The 23,834-nt window shown below is 34.8% G+C and overlaps 1 protein-coding gene across 1 annotated transcript in view; it reads right to left on the bottom strand.

The window, feature by feature from the left end:
* Window positions 1–1,030: 1,030 nt before the first annotated feature.
* LOC117009845 (bromodomain-containing protein 2-like) overlaps window positions 1,031–23,834 on the bottom strand; it is a 44,906-nt gene continuing 22,102 nt past the window's right edge. Inside the window, 6 exon segments of the mRNA XM_033084220.2 lie at window positions 1,031–1,191; window positions 1,194–1,237; window positions 6,937–7,059; window positions 10,102–10,415; window positions 15,155–15,345; window positions 20,369–20,617. Coding sequence (XP_032940111.1) covers window positions 1,105–1,191; window positions 1,194–1,237; window positions 6,937–7,059; window positions 10,102–10,415; window positions 15,155–15,345; window positions 20,369–20,617 — 1,008 coding nt within the window. The 3' untranslated portion in view covers window positions 1,031–1,104.

Consider the following 23,834-nt stretch of genomic DNA (forward strand, 5'->3'; position numbering starts at 1 on the left):
TTTTTTCTTGACGTTTTCCACCCAGAATTTTCAATTTCCAGGATTTTTTTTGATTTTCCAGGGAATTCTCTTTTTCCAGAAATTCAAAAAATTCCTCATTTATTTTCTTACTTTTTTTCCCTGTAATTTCCAACTTGTTGGTCATTTTTTCCAGGAAATTTTCTCATTTTTCCAAGAAATTATTTCCTCCAGGAATTTTCTGATTTTCCAGAGAGTTTTTTCTGAGAATTCCACAAATTCCTTATTTTTTTCCAGCTTTTTTCCCTTTTCTTTGCTGAAATTCTCAATTTCTGTGCGATTTTTCTGCGATTTTCTGTGAGTTTTTTTCTGGGAATTTTTCCTTTTTTATGGGAATTTTTTTCCTCCAAGAATTCCACACTGACTATTTTTAATTCCATAAATTCCTCGTTTCTCCAGCTTTTTTTCCACCTTTTTTTCCTGGAATTTTCAATTTCTGGGCATTTTTTTCGCTATTTTTTGGTGTTTTTTTCTGGGAATTTCTTGTTATTCCATGTAATTTCTTTTTCTCCAAGAATTCCACCTTTGGTTGGCTTTAATTCCATAAATTCCTCATTTTTCCACATTTTTCCCACCTTTTTTTCCTGGAATTTTAATTTTCTGGGCGTTTTTTTCCGCAATTTTTTTGTGCTTCTTTCTGGGAGTTTTTCCTTTTTCTGTGGAATATTTTTTCCACCACTGGTTGGTTTAATTCCACAAATTCCTCATTTTTTTTCCACCATTTTTCCTTAGAATTCTCAATTTCTGGGGCGTTTCCTCCGCGAAATTTCCGTTTCTCCGCCAAAAATTTTCATTTTCGCGCCAAAAAATTTTTCACTTTTTCCTCTGAAATTTTTTTTCTTCCTCCAGGAATTTTTTACCTCCAGGAATTTTTTTTTTCCTCCAGAAAATCCCCTCTTAAAAATCCCCCAAAATCCCTCATTTATTTCCTCCCCCCTCATTCCCCCTCCGTTTTTCACCCAAAATTTTTATTTTTTTTTTTTCCGCGATTCCCGACTTTTTTTTTTTTAACTTTTTTTTTTTTCCTTGCAGGATTTTTTTTTTTTCCTGCAAGAAAATTTTTGTTTTTTTATTTTTCTGGGAATTCTAGCCGGAATCCGAGTCGCTGGTGTCCGAGGAGGAGGAGGAGGAGCTGGAGCTGCTCGAGTCCGAGCTGGAGCTGGAGGCGCTGAGAGCCGCGACGCCGCCGCCGCCTGCGCCGACTCCGGCTTCTCGCTGGCTGTTGGCAAAAATAAAAGGAAAAAAAATCCAAAAATTTGGGTTGGGAGGATGGAAATACAAGAGGAAGAATCCTGAGGGGATTTGGGGTTTGGATGTCTGATTTCGACATCCGAAATTTTGAATTTCAATCTCAAAATTCCCAATTTCAATCCCAAAATTCCCAATTCCAATCCCAAAATTCCCAATCTGAACCCCTGGAATTCTCAATTTCAGTCTCAAAATTCCCAATCTTAACATCCAGAATTCCCAACATCCAGAATTCTCAATTTTGTAATTCCCAATCCCAAAATTCCCAACATCCAGAAATCCCAATTCCAGTCCCAGAATTCCCAATCTCAGTCCTAGATGTCCCAATTGCAAAATTCCCAATATCCAGAATTCCCAACATCCAAAATTCCAAATTTCAGTCCCAAAATTCCCAATTCCAGAATTCCCAATCTCAAAATTCCCAACATCCAGAAATCCCAATTCCAGAATTCTCAATTCCAGTCCCAGCATTCCCAATCCCAAAATTTCCAATTTACTAATTCCCAATTTACCAATCCCCAATTTCAACATTCAGAATTCCCAATCCCAAAATTCCCAACATCTACAATTCCCAATTCTAGAACTTCCAGAATTCCAAATTCCTGAATTCCCAACGCCCAGAATTGGCAACACCCAGGATTCTCAATTCCAGTCCCACAATTCCCAATCCCAGAATTCCCAATTCCAGTCCTTGCACTGATTCCGGTTTCTCACTGACTGTTGGGAATAAAGAAAAAAACCCCAAAATTTGGGAAAATTCGGCATTTTGGGAATGGGGTTGAAGGATGGAAGAATCCTGAGGGAATTTGGGGTTTGGATGTCTGATTTCAACATCCAAAATTCTCAATTTCAATCTCAAAATTCCCAATTTCAATCCCTAAATTCCTGATTTCAATACCAGAATTCTCAATCTCAATCCCAAAATTCCTAATTTCAATCCCAGAATTCTCAATTTCAGTCCCAGAATTCCCAATCTCAACATCGAGAATTCTGAATTTTGATCCCAGAATTCCTAATCCCAGAAAATTCCAGGACCTGGAATTCCCAATTTCAATCCCAAAACTCCTAATTTCAATCCCAAAATTTCCAATTTCAACCCCAGAATTCCCAATTTCAACATCCAGAATTCCGTATTTCAATCGCAGAATTCCCAATCCCAAAAAATTCCAGGACCTGGAATTCCCAATTTCAACATCCACAATTCCCAATCTCAATCCCAAAATCCCAAATTCCAATCCCAGAAATCCCAATTTCAGCATCTAGAATTTCCAATTCCCATCCCAGAATTCCCAACATCCAGAAATTCCGATTCCAGAATTCCCAATCCCAGAATTCCCAACATCCAGAATTCTCAATTTCATTCCCAGAATTCCCAATTTAATAATTCCCAATTCCAGAACTCCCAATTCCAGAACTCCCAATTCCAGAATTCCCAATATCCAGAATTCCCAATTTCATAATTCCCAATCCCACAACTCCCACTATCCAAAATTTCCAATTCCAGTCCCAGAATTCCCAATTTCAGCATCCAGAATTTCCAATTCTAGAACCAGAATTCCCAATTTCAATCCCAAAATTCCCAATTCCAATCAGAGAATTCCCAATCCAAGCCTCTGGAATTCTCAATTCCAATCCCAAAATTCTTAATCCCAACATCCCCATCCCCAAAATCCTGAAATTCCCAAAACCCATAAATACCCCAAAATTCTGAATTCCCAAATCCTCAATACCAAAAATTCCCAAAAAATCCTGAAAATTCCCTCAAAAAATACCCCAAAAACATAAAAAAACTCCCAAAAAACCAGTCAAAAAATTCCCAAAAAAATTCCCCAAAATTCCCAGATTTTCCTGAAATTCTTAACCATTTTTTGGGGGTTTCTTGGTCAACTTCAGCTGCCTGTCCCATCCCCAATTCCCAAAAACCACAAATTCCCAAAAATCTCTAATTCCCAAATTCTCAATTCCAAAATTTCCCAAAAAATTTCCAAAAATTCCCTAAAAACTCCCAAAAAATCCCCAAAAGACTGCCCAAAATTTCCAAAAAAATCCCAAAAAATCCCCCCAAAATACCCAAAAATTTCCCAAAAATTCCCAATGTTCCCAGAACTCCCAACCCTTTTTTGGGGGTTTCTTGGCCGAGTTCAGCTGCCCAACCCATCCCCAAAATCCTGAATCCCCAAAAACTTGTAAGTCTCCAAAAAACTCAATCTCTAAATTCTCGATATTCCCAAAAATTGCCAAAAAACTCCCAATAAATTCCCCAAAAAATAACTGAAAAATCCCCCAAAATTTATAAAAAATCCCAAAAAATCCCCCTAAAAATTCCCAAAAAATCCCAAAAATTCCCCAAAAATACCCAAAAATTACAAAAATTCGCTAAAAAATACCCCAAAAATATCCCAAAAAATCCCCAAATTTCCCAGAATTCCCAACCCTTTTTAGGGGTTTCTTGGTTGAGCTCCCTAATCCATCCCCAAAATTCTTAATTCCCAAAACCCATAAATCCCCAAAAATGTCCCAAAAATTTCCAAAGAATTCCCAAAAATTTACAAAAATTTCTCAAAAATTCCCCCAAAATTTCCCAAAAAATACCCAGAAAATTAAAAAAAATTCCCCAAAAATTACTCAAAAATTTCCAAAAAAAATCCCAAAAAATCCCCAAAAATTTCCCCAAAAATACCAAAAAAAATCCCAAAAATTCCCCCAAAAATTTCCAAAAAATTCCCCTAAAATTCCCAAAAATTTCCCAAAAATGCCCAATGTTCCCAGAATTCCCAACCCTTTTTTGGGGATTTCTTGGCCAACTTCAGCTGTCTGTCCCATCCCCAATTCCCAAAAACCATAAATTCTCAAAAACCCTGAATTCTCAAATTTTCAATCCCAAAAATTCCCAAAAAATTCCCAAAAAAATCCCCAAAAAATTCCCAAAAAAATCCCCCAAAAATTCCCAAAAAAACCCCCAAAAATTCTCAAAAAAACACGCAAAAAATAAAAAAAACTCCCAAAAAATCCCCAAAAATTCCCAAAAAACAACTAAAAAAATACCCAAAAATTCCCAAAAATTCCCCCAAAAATACCAAAAAAATCCCCTAAAATTCCACCAAAAATTAAAAACAATCCCAAAAAAATCCCCAAAAAATTTCCCAAAAATCCCAAAAAATCCCCCAAATTCCCAGAATTCCCAACCCTTTTTTGGGGGTTTCTCGGCCGAGTTCAGCTGCCTGTCCCATCCCCAATTCCCCAAAATCCTGAATTCCCAAAAATCCTGAATTCCCAAAAATCTTCAATTCCCAAATTCTCAATCTCAAAAATTCCGAAAAAACTCCCCAAAAAGTTCCCAAATAGTTCCCAAAAATCCCTTGAAATTTCAAAAAAAACTCCCCCAGAAATTCTCCAAAAATTACCAAAAAATCCCAAAAATTCCCCCAAAAACTCTCTAAAAATTCCCCAAAATCCCAAAAATTCCCCAAAAATATCCCTTAAAAACACCCAAAAAATCCCCAAAAAATCTCAAAAAAATCCCAAAAATTCCCCAAAAATTGCCCAAAATTCCCAACCCTTTTTTGGGGGTTTCTTGGCCAACTTCATCTGCCTGTCCTATCCCCAAATCCCCAAAATCCCGAATCCCCAAAAATCTTCAATTCCCAAATTCTCAATATCAAAAATTCCCAAAAAACTCCCCAAAATTCCCAAAAAGTTCCCAAAAAGTTCCCAAAAATTCAAAAAAAGTTCCCCCAGAAATTGTCCAAAAACTCCCCAAAATGCCAAAAATATTTCCTAAAAAATACCCAAAAAATCCCAAAAATTCCCAAAAGGTCTCAAAAAATTCTCAAAAAAACCCCCAAAAATTCCCCAAAATTTCCCAAAATTCCCAAAAATATTCCCCAAAATTCCCAAAAATTCCCAACCCTTTTTTGGGGGTTTCTTGGCCAAGTTCAGCTGCCCAACCCATCCCCAATTCCCCAAAATCCTAAATTCTCAAAAACTATCAATTCCCAAAAATTCCCCCAAAATTCCCAAAAAATACCCAGAAAATTAAAAAAAAAATCCCCAAAAATTACTCAAAAATTTCCAAAAAAAAATCCCAAAAAATCCCAAAAATTTCCCAAAAAAACTCTCAAACACCCAAAAACTCCCCCAAAATTTCCCCAAAAATATCAAAAAAATCCCAAAAATTCCCCCCAAAATTTCCAAAAAATTCCCAAAAAATACCCCCAAAACTCCCAAGAATTTCCCAAAAATGCCCAATGTTCCCAGAATTCCCAACCCTTTTTTGGGGGTTTCTTGGTAGAGTTCAGCTGTCCAACCCATCCCCAATATCCTGAATTCCCAAAACCCATAAATCCCCAAAAATCTCCCAAAAATTTCCAAAGAATCCCCAAAAATTCCCCCAAAAAACTTCCAAATATTTCTCAAAAATGCCCCTGAAAATTCCCAAAAAATCCCCAGAAAATTAAAAAAAAATCGCCAGAAATTACCCAAAAATTGCCAAAAAAATTCTCAAACACCCAAAATACCCCAAAAACTTCCCCAAAAATACCAAAAAAATCCCAAAAATTCCCCCAAAAATATCAAAAAATTCCCCAAAAAATCTGCAAAAATCCCAAGAAACTCTCAAAAAATACCCAAAAAATTCCAAAAAAATCCCCAAAAATTCCCAAATTCCCAGAATTCCCAACCCTTTTTTGGGGGGTTCTTGGCCAAGTTCAGCTGCCCAACCCATCCCCAAAATCCTGAATTCCCAAAACTCATAAGTCTCCAAAAAACTCAATTTCTCAATTCTCAATATTCCAAAAAATTGCCAAAAAACTCCCAATAAATTCCCCAAAAAATAACCGAAAAATCCCCAAAAATTTATAAAAAATCCCCAAAAATTCCCCCCAAAATCCCAAAAAAATTAAAAAAAAAATCCCTAAAAATATCCCAAAAATCCCCAAAAAATACCCAAAAATTCCAAAAAAATCCCTAAAAAATCCCCCAAAAATTCCCAAAAAAATCCCCAAAAATCCCCAAAATTCCCAACCCTTTTTTGGGGGTTTCTTGGCCAAGTTCAGCTGCCTGTCCCATCCCCTATTCCCAAAAACCATAAATCCCCCCCAAAAAACCCTGAATTCTCAAATTTTCAATCCCAAAAATTCCCAAAAAATTCCCAAAAAAATCCCCCAAAAATTCCCAAAAAACCCCCCAAAAATTCTCAAAAAAACACCCAAAAAATGAAAAAAAATTCCCAAAAAATGCCCAAAAAATCCCCAAAAATCCCCAAAAAACAACCAAAAAAATAGCCAAAAAATTCTCCCAAAAATTCCCAAAAAATCCCCCAAATTCCCCGAATTCCCAACCCTTTTTTGGGGGTTTCTTGGCCGAGTTCAGCTGCCCAACCCATCCCCAAAATCCTGAATTCCCAAAAATCCAAAATTCCCAAAAAATCCTCAATTCCCAAATTCTCAATCCCAAAAGTTTCCCAAAAATTCCAAAAATGTCCCAAAAATTCCCAAAAAAATTCTCAAAAAAACACCCAAAATACCCCAAAAAAATTCCCAAAAAATCCCAAAAGTTCCCCAAAAAAATACCCAAAAAATCCCAAAAAATCCCAAAAAATTCCCCCAAAAATACCCAAAAAGTTACCCAAAAATATCCCAAAAAATCCCCCAAATTCCCAGAATTCCCAACCCTTTTTTGGGGGTTTCTTGGCCGAGTTGAGCTGCCCGCTGACGTCCTGGAGCCGTTTCTCCAATTCCCGTTTTTTCTCCAGGGCCAGCTCCTCTTTCGTCTTCCCCACCGGCTTCTTCAGGGCTGGGAAAAGGAAATAAAACAGGGAAAAAATCAGAGAAATCTGGGAAAAAATTGAGGAAAATTTAGGAAAAAATGGGGAAAAATTTGGGAAAAAATTAGGGAAAATTTGGGGGAAAATCAGGAAAAAATTACGGAAAGTTTCGGAAAAAATTGAAAAATCAGTGAGGGAAAATTGAGAAAAAACTCGGGAAAAGTCAGGAAAAAATTGGGAAAAAACTAGGAAAAAACTGGAAAAAGAGTCTGGGAAAAGAGGAAGAACTGGGAAAAAATTGGGCAAAATTTGAGAAAAAATTGGGAAAAAATTAGGGAAAACTTGAGAAAAAAATCTGCAAACACCTGTGAAAAACCCTCAAAATTAACTCTAAAAATATGTCACAAAACTCCCAAAAAATTAATGAAAAACGCTGAAAATACCTGAACAAGCTGCAAAAAAATTGTGAAAAATCTGCAGAAAAAAAAGGAAAAAAAAATCCCCCAAAAATCTAAAATATCACCAAAAAATCTACCCAAAAAACCTCCAAAAACCACCAGAAAAATCTGAAAGAAATAAAAAAAATCTCCAAAAATTCCCTAAAAAATCCCCAAAAAATCAACAAAAAATTCCCAAAAAATCCACAAAAATCCTAGAAAAATCTGTGAAAACTCTGTGAAAAATCCACCAAAAAACCTCAGAAATCCTACAAATTCCAAAAAAATTTCCAAAAATTCCCTAAAAAATCACCAAAAAATAAAAAATTCATAAAAACTCACAAAAATTACACAAAAAAGTAAAAAATCTACAGAAAATTATCAAAAAAAAATCCAAAAAAATCTGAAAAAACACTAAAAAAAATCTCTAAAAATTCCCTAAAATCCCAAAAAATTCAATGAAAAATTCCCAAAAACTCCACAGAATTTTTATAAAAACCTGTGAAAAATCTACAAAGAAATTTTCAAAAAAATCCCAGAAAATTCTGAAAAAACTCCTAAAAAACCCGAAAAAAATCCTAAAAAACCCCCAAAAAATCTTCAAAAAATTCCCACAATAATCTGAAAAAATTCCTAAAAAATTCCTAAAAAGTCCCCAAAAAATTCCTAAAAAATCCCCAAAACACCTCCAAAAAATCCCAAAAAATTCCTAAAAATTCACAAAAAAATTCCCAAAAAAATCCCAAAAAATCCCCCAACCCCCAACACCCTAAATCTAAATTTCCCCTTACTCTCACTGTAGGGTTTCCTGGGATTTTTCCTCAGGCAGCTGAGCACGTAACGCTCCAGCTCTCAGCATTCCCCTGAACCAACAATCCCCAAAAAATCCCCGAAAAAGCCGCAAAAAAGCCACAACAAATCTCTGAAAATTTTTTTTTAAATCCCTAAAAATTCGAATAAATGTCCTAAAAATCCCCCAAAAATCAATGAAAAATTATCAAAAAATCCACAAAAATTTTAGAAAAATCTGTGAACAATCCCTCCAAATCTACCAAAAATCTTCAAAAAAATCCCAGAAAAATCCTCAAAAAATCCCCAAAAAATCCCCAAAAATCCTAGAAAAATCTGTCAAAAACCCCTCAAAATCTACCAAAACCTCAAAAAAAAATCCCAGAAAAATCTGAAAAAAATTCCAAAAAAATCCCCAAAATTCCAGAAAAATCCCCAAAAAATCCTCACAAAATCAATGCAGAATTCCCAAAAAATCGACAAAAACTCTAGAAAATTCTGTGAAAAACTCCTGAACATGTACCAAAAAACCTCAAAAAATTCACAGAAAAACCTTAAAAAAAACCTCTAAAAAATCCCGAAAAATTCACAAAAAAACCCCCCAAAAAATCAATGAAAAATCCCCAAAAATCCACAAAATTTTTATAAAAACCTGTGAAAAATCTACAAAAAAACCTTCAAAAAATTCCCAGAAAAATCCGAAAAAATACCTAAAAAATCCAAAAAAAATCCTAAAAAATTCCCAAAAATTGCTAAAAAATCCCCAAAAAATCTCAAAAAAATCTTCAAAAAATCCCCAAAAAATCCCCAAAAATCCCCAAACCCCCAACACCCTAAAACAATATTTCCCCTTACTCTCACTGTAGGGTTTCCTGGGTTTTTTCCTCAGGCAGCTGAGCACGTAACGCTCCAGCTCCCAGCATTCCCCTGAACCCAACAATCACCAAAAATCCCCGAAAAATCCCCAAAAAAGGCCACAAAAAGTCCCTAAAAAATTAAAAAAACCCTGAAAAATCTGAATGTCCTAAAAATCCCCCAAAAATCAACGAAAAATTACCAAAAAATCCACAAAAACTCTAGAAAAATCTGTGAACAATCCCTCAAAATCTAGTAAAAACATTTCAAAAAAACCACCAGAAAAATCTGAAAAGATCTCAAAAAAATTCCTAAAAAAAATGCAAAAAATCACCAAAAAATCCAAGAAAAACTGTCCAAAAATCCACAAAAATGTTCAAAAAAATCTGTGAAAAATGCCTCAAAATTTACTAAAAAATCCCAAAAGAAGAAAAAAAACCTAAAAAAACTGCAAAAAAATTTCCAAAAATTCCCTCAAAAATCACCAAAAAATCAACAAAAAAATTCACAAAAAACTCACAAAAATTACACAAAAACGTAAAAAATCTACAGAAAATTATCAAAAAAACCAAAAAAATCTGAAAAACCACTAAAAAAACCTATAAAAATTCCCCAAAAATCCCAAAAAAACAATGAAAATTTCCCCAAAAATCCACAGAATTTCCACAAAAACCTGTGAAAACTCTACAAAAAAACCTTCAAAAAATTCCCAGAAAAATCCGAAAAAATATCTAAAAATTCCCTAAAAATCCCAAAAAATTCAATGGAAAATTCCCCAAAAATCCACAAAATTTTTATAAAAACCTGTGAAAAATCTACAAAAAAAATCTTCAAAAAATTCCCAGAAAAACCCGAAAAAATACCTAAAAAATGCAAAAAAATTCCTAAAAAATTCCCAAAAAATCCCAAAAAAATCTCCAAAAAAAATCCTAAAAATTTCACAAAAAAATCCCCCCAAATCCCCAGACCCTAAACAATATTTTCCCTTACTCTCACTGTAGGGTTTCCTGGGTTTTTTCCTCAGGCAGCTGAGCACGTAGCGCTCCAGCTCGCGCAGCGTGGACGCTTTGAGCGTCTCGAAGTCGATCTCGATCTCCTCGGGGTTGGAGTCCCGCAGCGAGGGCTCGCGGCTCTGGATGATGTGAACGACCCTGCCCAGTTTCTCCCCGGGTAATTTGTTGATGTCCAGGCTCAGTTGGCGTTTCTCGTCGTACGACATCGGTTTGGATTCTTCCTCCTCCTCCGAGTCCAGCAGCGAGGCCGCCGGGGTGGGGAGAGGGGGTTTGGAGGATTTCTTGGGGTTTCTGGGAGGAAGAAAAAAAAATTGATTTTTTCTGATTCTTTTTTCTTGATTTTTTTGGTTAAAAATCGTCTAAAAAATCCCCCCAAAATCCTAAATATTCTCCAAAAAATTGCCAAAAATTTCCCCCCAAAATCTCAAAAAATTCCTAAAAAGATCTCTAAAAAACTCCCCCCAATAATTCCTACAATTCTCAAAAAAATCCTATAAAAATCCCCCCAAAATCCTAAAAAAGTCCCAAAAAATCCCCCCCAAAATCCCAAAAAATTCCTAAAAAAATTTCTAAAGAACTCCCCCCAATAATTCCTAAATTCTCAAAAAAATGCTATAAAAATCCCCCCAAAATCCTAAAAAAGTCAAAAAAAATCCCCCCCAAAATCCCAAAAAATTCCTAAAAAAATTTCTAAAAAACTCCCCCCAATAATTCCTAAAACTCTCAAAAAAAATCCTATAAAAATACCCCCAAAATCCTCAAAAAGTCCCAAAAAATCCCCCCCAAAATCCCAAAAAATTCCTAAAAAGATCTCTAAAAAACTCCCCCCAATAATTGCTAAAATTCTCAAAAAAGTCCTATAAAAATCCCCCCAAAATCCTAAAAAAATCCCAAAAAATCCCCTCAAAATTCTCGAAAAAAATCCTAAAAAAGTCCCAAAAAATCCCCCCAAAATTCTCAAAAAAATCCTAAAAAAGTCCCAAAAAATCCCCCCAAAAGCCCAAAAAGTCCACCAAACCTTAAAAAATAAACCCCCCAAAAAATTTCCAAAAGTCCTAAAAAAATCCCGAAAAACCCCCCAAAAAATCCAGAAAACTCTTAACAAAAATCATTAAAAACTCACCAAAAAATCCATAAAAAATCCCCAAATTCTCAAAAAAAACTTAAAAAACTCCCAAAAAACCTCAAAAAATTCCTAAAAAAATCTCTCCCAAAAATTCCTAAAATTCTCAAAAAAATTCTCTAAAATTCCCCCCAAAATACTAAAATAAACGCAAAAAATTCGCCCAAAAAATTCTCACAATAATCCCTATAAAATCATAAAGTCACCCCCAAAAATCCCAGAAAAACTCTCAAAAAAAACTACAAAAAAACGCCCAAAAAATCCCCATAAAAATCACAAAAACCCTCAAACACATCCTAAAAAATTCCCAAAGAATACCCAAAAAAACCCCAAAAAATCCCGAAAATTGTTTTAAAAGCTACAAATTCACAATTACCCAAAATCCGAAAAAAATCTCAAAAAAAATCATAAAAAAATCCCTTAAAACTCTCAAAAACGCTTTAAAAATCCTAAAAAAAATCCCCAAAACTCACAAAAATTTGCAAAAAAAATCCACAAATTCTAAAAAAAAATCTCAAAAATTTTCAAAAAAATACCAAAAAAACCCTAAAAAAATTCTAAAAATTCTCAAAAAAATCCCAAAAAATCCTCTAAAAATTCCAAACCTTCAAAAGAGCCCAAAACCTCAACCCCAGTGCCCCAGGTTCTCACTTGGATCCCGCTCCTGCCGTGTTTATCCGGGCCCTGCGCAGCATTCCTGTTCAACTCCCCACATCCCAAACCTCAAAAAAATCCCAGAAAAACCTCCAGAAAATGCCAAAAAATCTCTGAAAAATCTCTCCAAAATCTCTAAAATAGCCTCCAAAATTCCTGGAAAAAATCCCCCCAAAAGCCTAAAAAAATCCCTTAAAAATCCCCCAAAAATCCCCAAAGTTCTCAAAAAAATTCTCAAAAAAATCCCCAAAATATCTCAAAAGTTCTTAAAAAAAGCATTAAAAATTTGTAAAAAAATCCCCCCAAATTCTCAAAAAAAATCCTAAAAAAAATTCCAAAAAAATCCTGAAAAGATGCCCCAAAAAATCCCAAAAAAAACCCTAAAAAAATCCCAAAAAACCCCCAAAATATCTCAAAAAAATCCTCAAAAAATCCTCCAAAAATCCTCAAAAATTCCCCAAAAATCCTAAAAAAACTCCGAAAATCCTTAAAAAAATTCTAAAACAACTCCCAAAAATTCTCAAGAAACCCCTGAAAAAAATCCCCAAAATTCTCAAAAAAATACTAAAAATTGTCAAAAAAATCCTAAAACCCTAAAAAAAATCCCTTAAAACCCCCCCAAAAAATCTTAAAAAAAATTCTAAGAAAACCCTTAAAAAAATCCCAAAAATCCAAAAAAATTCTAAAAAAATCCCAAAAATTCTTTAAAAAATCACTAAAAATTCACAAAAAATCCAAAAAATTCCCCCTAAAAAATCCTAGAAATTCACCAAAAAAATCCTAAAAAATCACAAAAAAATCCCCCAAAAATATCCCAAAAATTCTTTAAAAAATCACTAAAAATTCATCAAAAAATCCCCCAAAATTCTCAAAGAAACCTTAAAATTCATGAAAAAATCCCCAGAAATTCTGAAAAATATCCTAAAAAAATCCCACAAAATCCTCAAAAAATCCTTAAAGAATCCTAAAAGACCCCCAAAAATTCTCAAAAAAATCAGAAAAAAAATCCCAAAAAATCACCAAAAAATCATTAAAAATCCCCCAAAAAATCCCAAAAAAATCCCCCAAAAAATCCTAAAAATTCACCAAAAAATCCCAAAAAAATCCCCCAAAAAATACTAAAAAATCCCCAAAAAAATCCTAAAAAAAATCCCCAATCCCAAAAATCCCCCAAATCCCATTTCCAGCGTCCCAGGTTCTCACTTTGATCCCGCTCCCGTCACATTTTTCTGAGCCCTGTATGAACCAAAGCTCTCAAAAAAATCCTAAACAAACCCCCAAAAATTCTTAAAAAAATCCCAAAAAATCCCCCCAAAACTCCTAAAATTCTCAAAAAAATCCTAAAAAATATCCCCCAAATCCTAAAAATTCCCCAAAAAATCCTAAAAATTCTCAAAAAAAAATCTCCTCAAAAATAAAAAAAAACCCCAAAAATTCTCAAAAAAATCCTAAAAAATTCCCTCAAATATCCTTATGAAATCTGAAAAAATCCCAGAAAAAAATCGTAAAAAAATCCCAAAAATTCTACAAAAAATTCCCCAAATACCCTAAAAAAAAATCACCAAAAAAGTCCCAAAAAGTCTCGAAAAATCCTCCCAAAAATCCTAAAAATTCTAAAAAAAATCCTAAAAAAACTCCCAAAAAACCCTAAAAATCTTAAAAAAATCCTAAAACAACTCCCAAAAAATCCTAAAAACATCCCAAATCCCAAAATCCCCCAAATCCCATTTCCAGTGTCCCATTTTCTCACTTGGATCTCGCTCCCGCCGCGTTTTTCCGGGCCCTGCGCAACATTCCCAAAAATTCTAAAATCCCCCAAAAATCCCAAAAATTCTCAAAAAAGCCTAAAAAAATCCCCAAAAATCCCTCCCAAAAAATCCCAAAAATTCTTCAAAAAATCACTAAAAATTCACCAAAAAAAATCTTTAAAAAAATCCTAAAAAAATCCCAAAAATTCTCCGAAAAATCCCCCGAAAAATCCCAAAAACTCTCAAAAAAATTCTCTAAAAAACCCTAAAAAAATCCCCCCCAACCTTAAAAATTCATTAAAAAAATCCTAAAAAAATCCTCCAAAATCTCCAAAAATTCTCAAAAAATCTGAAAAAATCCCCCCAAAATTCTAAAACAAAATCCTTAAAAAAATCCTAAAAAAACCCCTAAAAAATCACAAAAATACTCAAAAAAAAATCCCCAAAACTCTTAAAAAATTCCTAAAAAAATCCCAAAAATCCCAAAAAGTCCCTAAAAATTCACCAAAAAATCTGCAAAAATTCTCAAAAAAATCTTAAAAAGCATCCCAAAAAATCCTAAAAAAACCCTTAAAAAATCCTAAAAAAAAATCCCAAAAATTCTCAAAAAAATCCCCCGAAAAATCCCAAAAACTCTCAAAAAATTCTAAAAAAATCCCCCAAAATCCCAAAAATTCTCAAAAAAATCCCCAAAAAATCCCCCAAAAATCCTCAAAAAAATCCTAATAATTCTAAAAAAAATTTCCCAAAAATCCCAAATCCCATTCCCAGCTCCCCAGGTTCTCACTTGGATCCCGCTCCGGCCGCGTTTTTCCGGGCCCTGCGCAGCATCCCCATTCAAAAATCCTAAAATCCCCCAAAAATCCCCCAAAATTCTTAAAGCCCAACCCAAAAACTAAAAAAAAAACCCCAAAAAATGCTAAAAAAATCCAAAAAAATTCTAAAAAAAATCCAAAAAAATCTCCAAAAATTTTCAAAAAAACCCCTAAAAAATCCCAAAAAAATCCTAAAAAAAATCCTTAAAAAATCCTAAAAAAACCCCAAAAATTCTCCGAAAAAATCCCCCGAAAAAATCCCAAAAACTCTCAAAAAATTCCTAAAAAAATCCCAAAAATTCTCAAAAAAATCCTAAAAAAATCCCCAAAAATCCCAAAAAATCCCCCAAAATTCTCAAAAAAATCCTAAAAAAAATCCCAAAAATTCTCAAAAAAACCCTCAAAAAATCCCCAAAAAATCTTAAAAAAATCCTAAAAATTCACAAAAAAAATCCTAAAAAAATCCCAAAAAAAGTGCTCAAAAAATCTTCCCAAACTCAAAAAAAATGCCTAAAATCCTCACAAAAATCACCCAAAAAATCCCAAAAATTCTCCAAAAAATCCTAAAAATTCCCCCAAAAAATACCCAAAAAATCCCAAAAAAATCCTAAAAAATCCCAAAAAAATCCTAAAAAAATCCCAAATCCCCAAAACCCCCCAAATCCCATTCCCAGCTCCCCATTTTCTCACTTGGATCCCGTTCCCGCCGCGTTTTTGCGGGCCCTGCGCAGCTGCGCCTGCCTCTGCCGCGTCTCCTCGTCCGTCCCCGCTCTCCCTTTGTGCTTCTCCGATTTTTTCTTCTTCCTCTTGTCCCGTTTGCGTTTGGGTTTGGACACGGGGCCCTGCGAGAGGGCGGCCAGCTGCTCGTGCACGGCCCGCAGCTGTTGGGGAGAGGGGGGCAGTGAGCTCCAAAATTCCAAAATCCAGCCCAAAATAAATTGGTTTAAAGGTAACAAAAATTCCCCCAATTTTTCTGAATTTTTTCTGATTTTTTTCCCCTTTTTTTTCTGATTTTTCCTGATTTTTTAGTAATTTTTTTGTGATTTTGTAGTGATTTTTTGATGATTTTTTCACTTTTTTTAAATTTTTTTTTTCCCATTTTTTCCTGATTTTCCCCCCATTTTTTTCTGATTTTTCCTCTTTTTTTCTGATTTTTTAGTAATTTTTTACCAATTTCTAAAGATTTTTTTCCCCTATATTTTTTCTTGAGTTTCTTCTAAACTTTCCCATTTTTTTCCCATTTTTGTAATTTTTTTCTGACTTTTTTCCTCACTTTTCCCCTATTTTTTTCAGAATTTTTTCTCATTTTTTCCTGGTTTCTTTCCCCCATTTTATTGATTTTTTCCCAATTTTTCCTGACATTTTTCCCCATTTTTGTCTCGTCTTCACAGCAAATTTTCCCAATTTTTGCTGGGTTTTCTGTGATTTTTTTTCCTAATTTTTCCTGATTTTTTTCTCCCACCTTTTTTTGATTTTTTCCCCAATTTTTCCTGAAATTTTTTCTGATTTTTTCCCATTTTTTAATTATTTTTTGTAAATTTTTCCCTGAATTTTAGTCATTTTTTTTCAAATATTTTCCTACTTCTCGTAAATTTTTTCCTCCTTCCTCCTAACTTTTCCTGCTTTCTTCCTAATTTTTTATAATTTTTTCCCCAATTTTTCTGACTTTTTCCCATCTTTTTCTGATTTTCCCCCATTTTTTTCTGATTTTTTTTCCCATCTTTTTCTGATTTTTCCCCTTTTTTTCTGATTTTTCCTGATTTTTTTGGTGATTTTTTAGTGATTTTTTTCTTGTTTTTGAAAATTTTTTTCCCATTTTTTTCTGATTTTTCAGTAATCTTTTGTGATTTTTTTCCTAATTTTAAAATGTTTTTTTTTCTATTTTTTTTCCTAAATTTTCCCATTTTTCCCCTAAATTTTACTAATTTTCCATAACTTTTTTCCCCATTTTTTTCTGGTTTCTTTCCCCCTTTTTATTGATTTTTTTCCCATTTTTTCTGACTTTTTCCCCTTTTTTTCCCTGATTTTTCAAAGTTTCTCCCCAATTTTCCCCTGAATTTCAGTCATTTTTTCCCCTGAATTTCAGTGATTTTTTTCCCCAAAATTTCCCCCTTTTTTTCTGATTTTTTCCTAATATTTCTTGATTTTTTCCTAATTTTTCCTGATTTTTTTCCTATTTTTAAAATACTTTTTTTCACTTTTTTTCTCATTTTTTCCTGATTATTTTCCCATTTTTACCCCTCTTTCTCAGATTCCTTCCCCCAATTTTTCCCAACTTTTAGAATTTTCTTCCCCATTTTTTTTCTGTTTTTTTCTGATTTTTTTCACATTTCTTTCCCTGATTTTTCCCCCATTTATTTCCCTTTTTTTCCTGATTTTTTTCCCCATTTTTTCTTCTTCCTCTTGTCCCCTTTGCACTTGGGTTTTGACTCAGGGCAGCTGCCAGGGAGGGGGGTAATGAGCACCAAAATTCCAAAATCCAGCCCAAAAAAATTCGATTTAAAGGTAACAAAAATTCCAATTTTTCCTGAATTTTTTCTGATTTTTTTCCCCGTTTTTTTTGGATTTTTCCTGATTTTTTAGTAATTTTTCGGTGATTTTTTTGTAATTTTCATCCAATTTTTAATTTTTCCCCCAAACTTTTTCCATTTCTTCCCTGATTTTTTTCCTTGTTCCTTTATGATTTTTTTCCCCATTTTTTTCAGAATTTTTTTTCTTCCTCTTGTCCCCTTTGCACTTGGGTTTTGACTCAGGGCAGCTGCCAGGGAGGGGAGCAGTGAGCACCAAAAATCCAAAATCCAGCCCAAAATAAATTGATTTAAAGGTAACAAAAATCTCCCCAATTCTTCCTGAATTTTTTCTGATTTTTTTTCCCATTTTTTTCTGATTTTTCCTGATTTTTTTGTGATTTTTCCTGATTCTTTTGTGATTTTTTTTCCCATGTTTTCACCTTTTTAAAAAAATTTTTTGCTATTTCTTTCTGATTTTTTTTTCGTTTTTTTCTCATTTCCCTCCCCATTTTTCCTGATTTTTTACCCAATATTTTTCCTTGATTTTTCCATTATTTTCCCCCAATTTCTTCCCTTTTTTCCTGATTTTTCTCCATTTTCCCCCAATTTTTCCCCATTTTTTCTCATTTTTTGCCATTTCCTTCCAACTTTTTCCTTGATCTTTTCTTCTTTCTTTCCACATTTTCATCCTCCCATTTTTCTCCAAATTTTTTCCATTTTTTTCCCTTTTCCTCCATTTTGCCCCCCAATTTTCTCCATTTTTTTCCCCTTCTCCTCCCAATTTTTTTTCCATTTTTCCCCCTTTTCCCTTCATTTTTTTCCCCTATTTTTTCCTCCCATTTTCCCCCAAATTTTCTCCAATTTTTCCCCTTTTTCCCCCAATTTCCCTCCCATTTTCTCCAATTTTTTCTCCATTTTTTTTCCTTTTTTCCTCCAATTTTTTCCCAATTTCCCCCCTATTTTCCCTCCCATTTTTTCCTTTTTTCCTCCATTTCCCCCCCAATTTTCTCCCTTCCCCCCCCAATTTTTTCCCAATTTCCCCCCTAATTTTCTCCAATTTTTTCTCCATTTTTTTTCCTTTTTTCCTCCAATTTTTTCCAATTTCCCCCCTATTTTCCCTCCAATTCCCCCCAATTTTTTTCCAATTTTTCCCCTTTTTCCCTTCATTTTTTTTCCCTTTTTCCTCCCATTTCCCCCCCAATTTTCTCCAATTTTTCCCTTAATTTTCCCCTCTTTTTCCTCTGATTTCCCTCCCATTTTCTCCAAATTTTCCTCATTTTTTCCCCAATTTTTTCCTTCAATTTTCTCCATTTTTTTTCCTTTTTTCCCCCAATTTTTTCCATTTTTTTCTTTTCTCCTCCAATTTTTTTCTTCTGTTCAATTTTCTCCTTTTCCTCCAATTTTTTTCCCTTTTTCCCTCCATTCCCCCCTAATTTTCTCCAGTTCTCCCTTTTTCCCTCCAATTTTTTTTCCATCTTTTTTCCTTTTTTTCTCCATTTCCCCCCAATTTTCTCCAATTTTTCCCCTTTTTTCCTCCAATTTTTCCCCAATTTTCCCCCTATTTTTCCTCCCATTTTCTCTATTTTTTTTCCATTTTTCCCCCTTTTTTCCTTTAACTTTTTTTTCCATTTTTTTCCTTTTTTCCTCCAATTTTTTTTCCTTTTTTCCTCCAATTTTTTCCAATTTCCCTCCAATTTTTTCCTTTTTTCCTCCATTTCCCCCCCCATTTTTTCCAATTTTTCCCCCTTTTCCCTTCATTTTTTTCCCCTATTTTTTCCTCCCATTTCCCCCCTAATTTTCTCCAATTTTTCCCCTTTTTCCCCCAATTTCCCTCCCATTTTCTCCAATTTTTTTCCTTTTTTTTCCACTTTCTTCCTTCAATTTTTTCAATTTTTTTTTTCTCCATTCTCCCCCAATTTTCTCAATTTTTTCCCTTTTCTCCCCAATTTTTCCCCGATTTTCTCCCAGTTTTTTTCCAATTTTTTCCTTTTTTCCTCCATTTCCCCCCAATTTTCTCCAATTTTTTTTCCATTTTTCCTCCACTTCCCACCCAATTTTTTCCCATTTTTTTTCTCCCATTTTCCCCAATTTTCTCCAATTTTTCCCCTTTTTTTCCTCCAATTTTTCCCCAATTTTCCCCCTATTTTCCCTCCCATTTTCTCTATTTTTTTCCAATTTTTCCTCTTTTTTCCTTCAATTTTTTTTCCACTTTTTTCTTTTTATTTTTTTCCATTTTTTTCCTTTTTTCCTCCAATTTTTCCCCATTTTTTTCCTTTTTTCCTCCATTTCCCCCCCAATTTTCCCCAATTTCCCCCCTAATTTTCTCCAATTTTTTCCTCCATTTTTTTTTCCTTTTTTCCTCCAATTTTTTCCAATTTCCCTCCAATTTTTTCCTTTTTTCCTCCATTTCCCCCCCATTTTTTTTCCAATTTTTCCCCTTTTTCCCTTCATTTTTTTCCTTTTTTCCTCCATTTCCCCCCAATTTTCTCCAATTTTTTTTCCATTTTTCCTCCACTTCCCACCCAATTTTTTCCCATTTTTTTCTCCAATTTTCTCCAATTTTTTTTCCATTTTTTTTCCTTTTTTCCTCCAGTTTTTTCCAATTTCCCCCCTATTTCCCTTCCAATTTTTTTTCCCTCTTTTTTCCTTTTTTCCTCCATTTCCCCCCAATTTTCTCCAATTTTTCCCCTTTTTCCCTTCATTTTTTCCCCAATTTTCCCCCTATTTTTCCTCCCATTTTCTCTATTTTTTTTCCAATTTTCCCCCTTTTTTCCTTCAGCTTTTTTCCACTTTTTTCCTTCAATTTTTCTCCATTTTTTTCCTTTTCCCCTCCAATTTTTCTCCATTTTTTTCTTTTTTTCCTCCAATTTTTTCCAATTTCCCCCCTAATTTTCTCCAATTTTTTCTCCATTTTTTTTCCTTTTTTCCTCCAATTTTTTCCAATTTCCCCCCTATTTTCCCTCCAATTTTTTCCTTTTTTCCTCCATTTCCCCCCCAATTTTTTTCCAATTTTTCCCCTTTTTCCCTTCATTTTTCCCCATATTTTTTCCTTTTTTCCTCCCATTCCCCCCAATTTTCTCCAATTTTCCCCTTTTTCCCAATTTTTTTCCCCATTTTTCCCTTTTTCCTTCAATTTTTTCCGTTTTTCTCCCAATTCTTCCCATTTTTTCTTTTCCTCCAATTTTTTTTCCTCCATTTTCCCTCTAATTTTCTCCTTTTTCCCCCAATTTCTCCAAATTTTTTTCCATCTTTTTTCCATTTTTCCTCCACTTCCCACCCAAATTTTTCCCATTTTTTTTCTCCAATTTTCCCCAATTTTCTCCAATTTTTTTTCCACTTTTCCTCCACTTCCCACCCAAATTTTTCCCATTTTTTTCCCCAATTTTCCCCCCACCTGCTCCTGCAGCTCCGCCAACCGATTCGCTCGCTCCTCCTCGGAATCCGAGCTCTCCTCGCTCTCCGAGGACGTTTCCGTCGAGCTCTCCTCGTCTTCATCTTCATCCTCATCCTCATCCTCCTCATCCTCATCGCTGGAAGATTCCTCAGACGAGGATTTGGCCAAAGGCAACGGCGCCGACGCCGAGGCCGCGCCGGAATCCTGCGGCTCGTCCGGCATTTTGGCGTAACTGAACTCGAACACGTCCTTAGGAAAAAAAAATTTTTTTGGGGAATTGGGATGGGAAATTTTTTTGGGGGGGATTGAGGATGGGTTGGAGGTGGAATTGGAAGTATTCAAAAAAAATCCCAAATTTTTAATGTCAAGAAATTCCAAAATTTTGGCCATTTCCGGTTGCGCAATCTTGATAAAATCCCAAAATCCCAAATTTCCAATCCCAAATTCCACCCAAATTTCCTTCTCACCCCACATAAAAAATCCACTCCCAGTGCTCCCACTATAGAATTTAAAAATCCCAAATTTCCAATTCCTTAAAAATCCCAAAATTTGGTGATTTGGTCGAAGGCGACGGCGCCGACGGCTCGTCCGGCATTTTGGCGTAACTGAACTCGAACACGTCCTTTGGAAAGGGAATTTTTTTTTGGGAATTGGGATGGGAAATTTTTTTGGGGGAGGAATGAGGATGGGTTGGAGTGTTCCAAAAAAATCCTGGATTTCCAGTGCCAAAAATTCCAAAATTTTGGCGATTTCCAGTTGCGCAATCTTGATAAAATCCCAAAATCCCAAATTTCCAATCCCAAATTCCAAAAAAAAAAACCCAAAATCCCATCATTTCCATCTCATCCCACATGAAAAGTCCACTCCCATTGCTCCCAGTATAGAATTTAAAAATCCCAAACTTCCAGTTCCTTAAAAATCCCAGAATTTGGTGATTTGGCCGAAGGCGACGGCGCCGACGGCTCGTCCGGCATTTTGGCGTAACTGAACTCGAACACGTCCTTAGGAAAAAAAAATTTTTTTGGGGAATTTGATGGGAAATTTTTTTGGGGGGGGATTGAAGATGGGTTGGAGTGTTTCAAAAAAATCCTGGATTTCCAGTGCCAAAAATTCCCAAAATTTTGGCGATTTCCGGTTGCGTAATCCTGATAAAATCCCAAATTCCCAATCCCAAATTTTAAAAAAAAGCCAAAATTTCATCATTTCCATCTCATCCCACATGAAAAATCCACTCCCAGTGCTCCCAGTTTGGAATTGAAAAATCCCAAATTTCCAATTCCTTAAAAATCCCAAAATTTGGTGATTTGGTCGACGGCAACGGCGCCGACGGCTCGTCCGGCATTTTGGCGTAACTGAACTCGAACACGTCCTTTGGAAAAAAAATTTTTTTGGGGAATTGGGATGGGAAATTTTTTTGGGGGGGGATTGAGGATGGGTTGGAGGTGGAATTGGAAGTGTTCCAAAAAAATCCCAAATTTTTGATGTCAAGAAATTCCAAAATTCTGGCCATTTCCGGTCACCCAATCTTGATAAAATCCCAAATTTCCAATCCCAAATTCCAAAAAAAAAAAATCTCAAAATTTCATCATTTCCATCTCATCTCATGAAAAATCCACTCCCAGTGCTCCCAGTATAGAATTTAAAAATCCCAAATTTCCAATTCCTTAAAAATCCCAAAATTTGGTGATTTGGTTGAAGGCGACGGCGCCAACGGTTCGTCCGGCATTTTAGTGTAACTGAACTCGAACATGTCCTTTGGAAAGGGAATTTTTTTTGGTGGGAATTGGGATGGGAAGTTTTTTTTGGGGGGGATTAAGGATGGGTTGGAGGTGGAATTGGAAGTATTCCAAAAAAATCCCAAATTTTTGATGTCAAGAAATCCCAAAATTTTGACCATTTCCGGTTGCGCAATCTTGATAAAATCTCAAAATCCCAAATTTCCAATCCCAAATTCCACCCAAATTTCCTTCTCATCCCACATGAAAAATCAACCCTCATGCTCCCAGTATGGAATTTAAAAATCCCAAACTTTAAATTCCTTAAAAATCCCAAAATTTGGTGATTTGGTCGAAGGCGACGGTGCCGACGGCTCATCCGGTATTTTGGCGTAACTGAACTCGAACACGTCCTTTGGAAAGGGAAATTTTTTTTGGGTATTTGATGGGAAATTTTTTTGGGGGGGATTGAAGATGGCTTGGAGTGTTCCAAAAAAATCCTGGATTTCCAGTGCCAAAAATTCCCAAAATTTTGACGATTTCCGGTTGCGCAATCTTGATAAAATCCCAAAATCTCAAATTTCCAATCCCAAATTTAAAAAAAAGCCAAAATTTCATCATTTCCTTCTCATCCCACCATGAAAAATCCACTCCCTGTTCTCCCAGTATAGAATTTAAAAATCTCAAATTTCCAGTTCCTTAAAAATCCCAAAATTTGGTGATTTGGTCGACGGCGACGGCGCCGACGACTCGTCGGGCATTTTGGCGTAACTGAACTCGAACACGTCCTTTGGAAAGGGAATTTTTTTTTGGGAATTGGGATGGGAAATTTTTTTGGGGGGAGATTGAGGATGGATTGGAGGTGGAATTGGAAGAATTCCAAAAAAATCCCAAATTTTTGATGTCAAGAAATTCCAAAATTTTGGCCATTTCCGGTCATCCAATCTTGATAAAATCCCAAATTTCCAATCCCAAATTAAAAAAAAAAAAATCTCAAAATTTTATCATTTCCTTCTCATCCCACCATGAAAAATCCACTCCCAGTGCTCTCAGTATGGAATTTAAAAATCCCAAATTTCCAATTCCTTAAAAATCCCAAAATTTGGTGATTTGGTCGACGGCAACGGCGCCGACGGCTCGTCCGGCATTTTGGTGTAACTGAACTCGAACACGTCCTTTGGAAAGGGAAATTTTTTTGGGGAATTGGGATGGGAAATTTTTTTGGGGAGGATTGAGGATGGGTTGGAGGTAGAATTGGAAGTGTTCCAAAAAAATCCCAAATTTTTGATGTCAAGAAATTCCAAAATTTTGGCCATTTCTGGTTGCGCAATCTTGATAAAATCCCAAATTTCCAATCCCAAATTAAAAAAAAAAAAATCTCAAAATTTTATCATTTTCTTCTCATCCCACCACGAAAAATCAACTCCCAGTGCTCCCAGTATAGAATTTAAAAATCCCAAATTTCCAACTCCTTAAAAATCCCAAAATTTGGTGATTTGGCCGAAGGCGACGGCGCCGACGGCTCGTCCGGCATTTTGGCGTAACTGAACTCGAGCACGTCCTTTGGAAAGGGAAATTTTTTTTGGGGAATTGGGATGGGAAATTTTTTTGGGGAGGATTGAGGATGGGTTGGAGTGTTTAAAAAAAATCCCAGATTTCCAGTGCCAAAAATTCCCAAAATTTTGGCCATTTCTGGTTGCGTAATCTTGATAAAATCCCAAAATCCCAAATTTCCAATCCCAAATGCCAAA

This window comes from Catharus ustulatus, chromosome 36 (genome assembly GCF_009819885.2).
Source record: "Catharus ustulatus isolate bCatUst1 chromosome 36, bCatUst1.pri.v2, whole genome shotgun sequence".
Classification (NCBI taxonomy): Eukaryota; Metazoa; Chordata; class Aves; order Passeriformes; family Turdidae; genus Catharus; species Catharus ustulatus.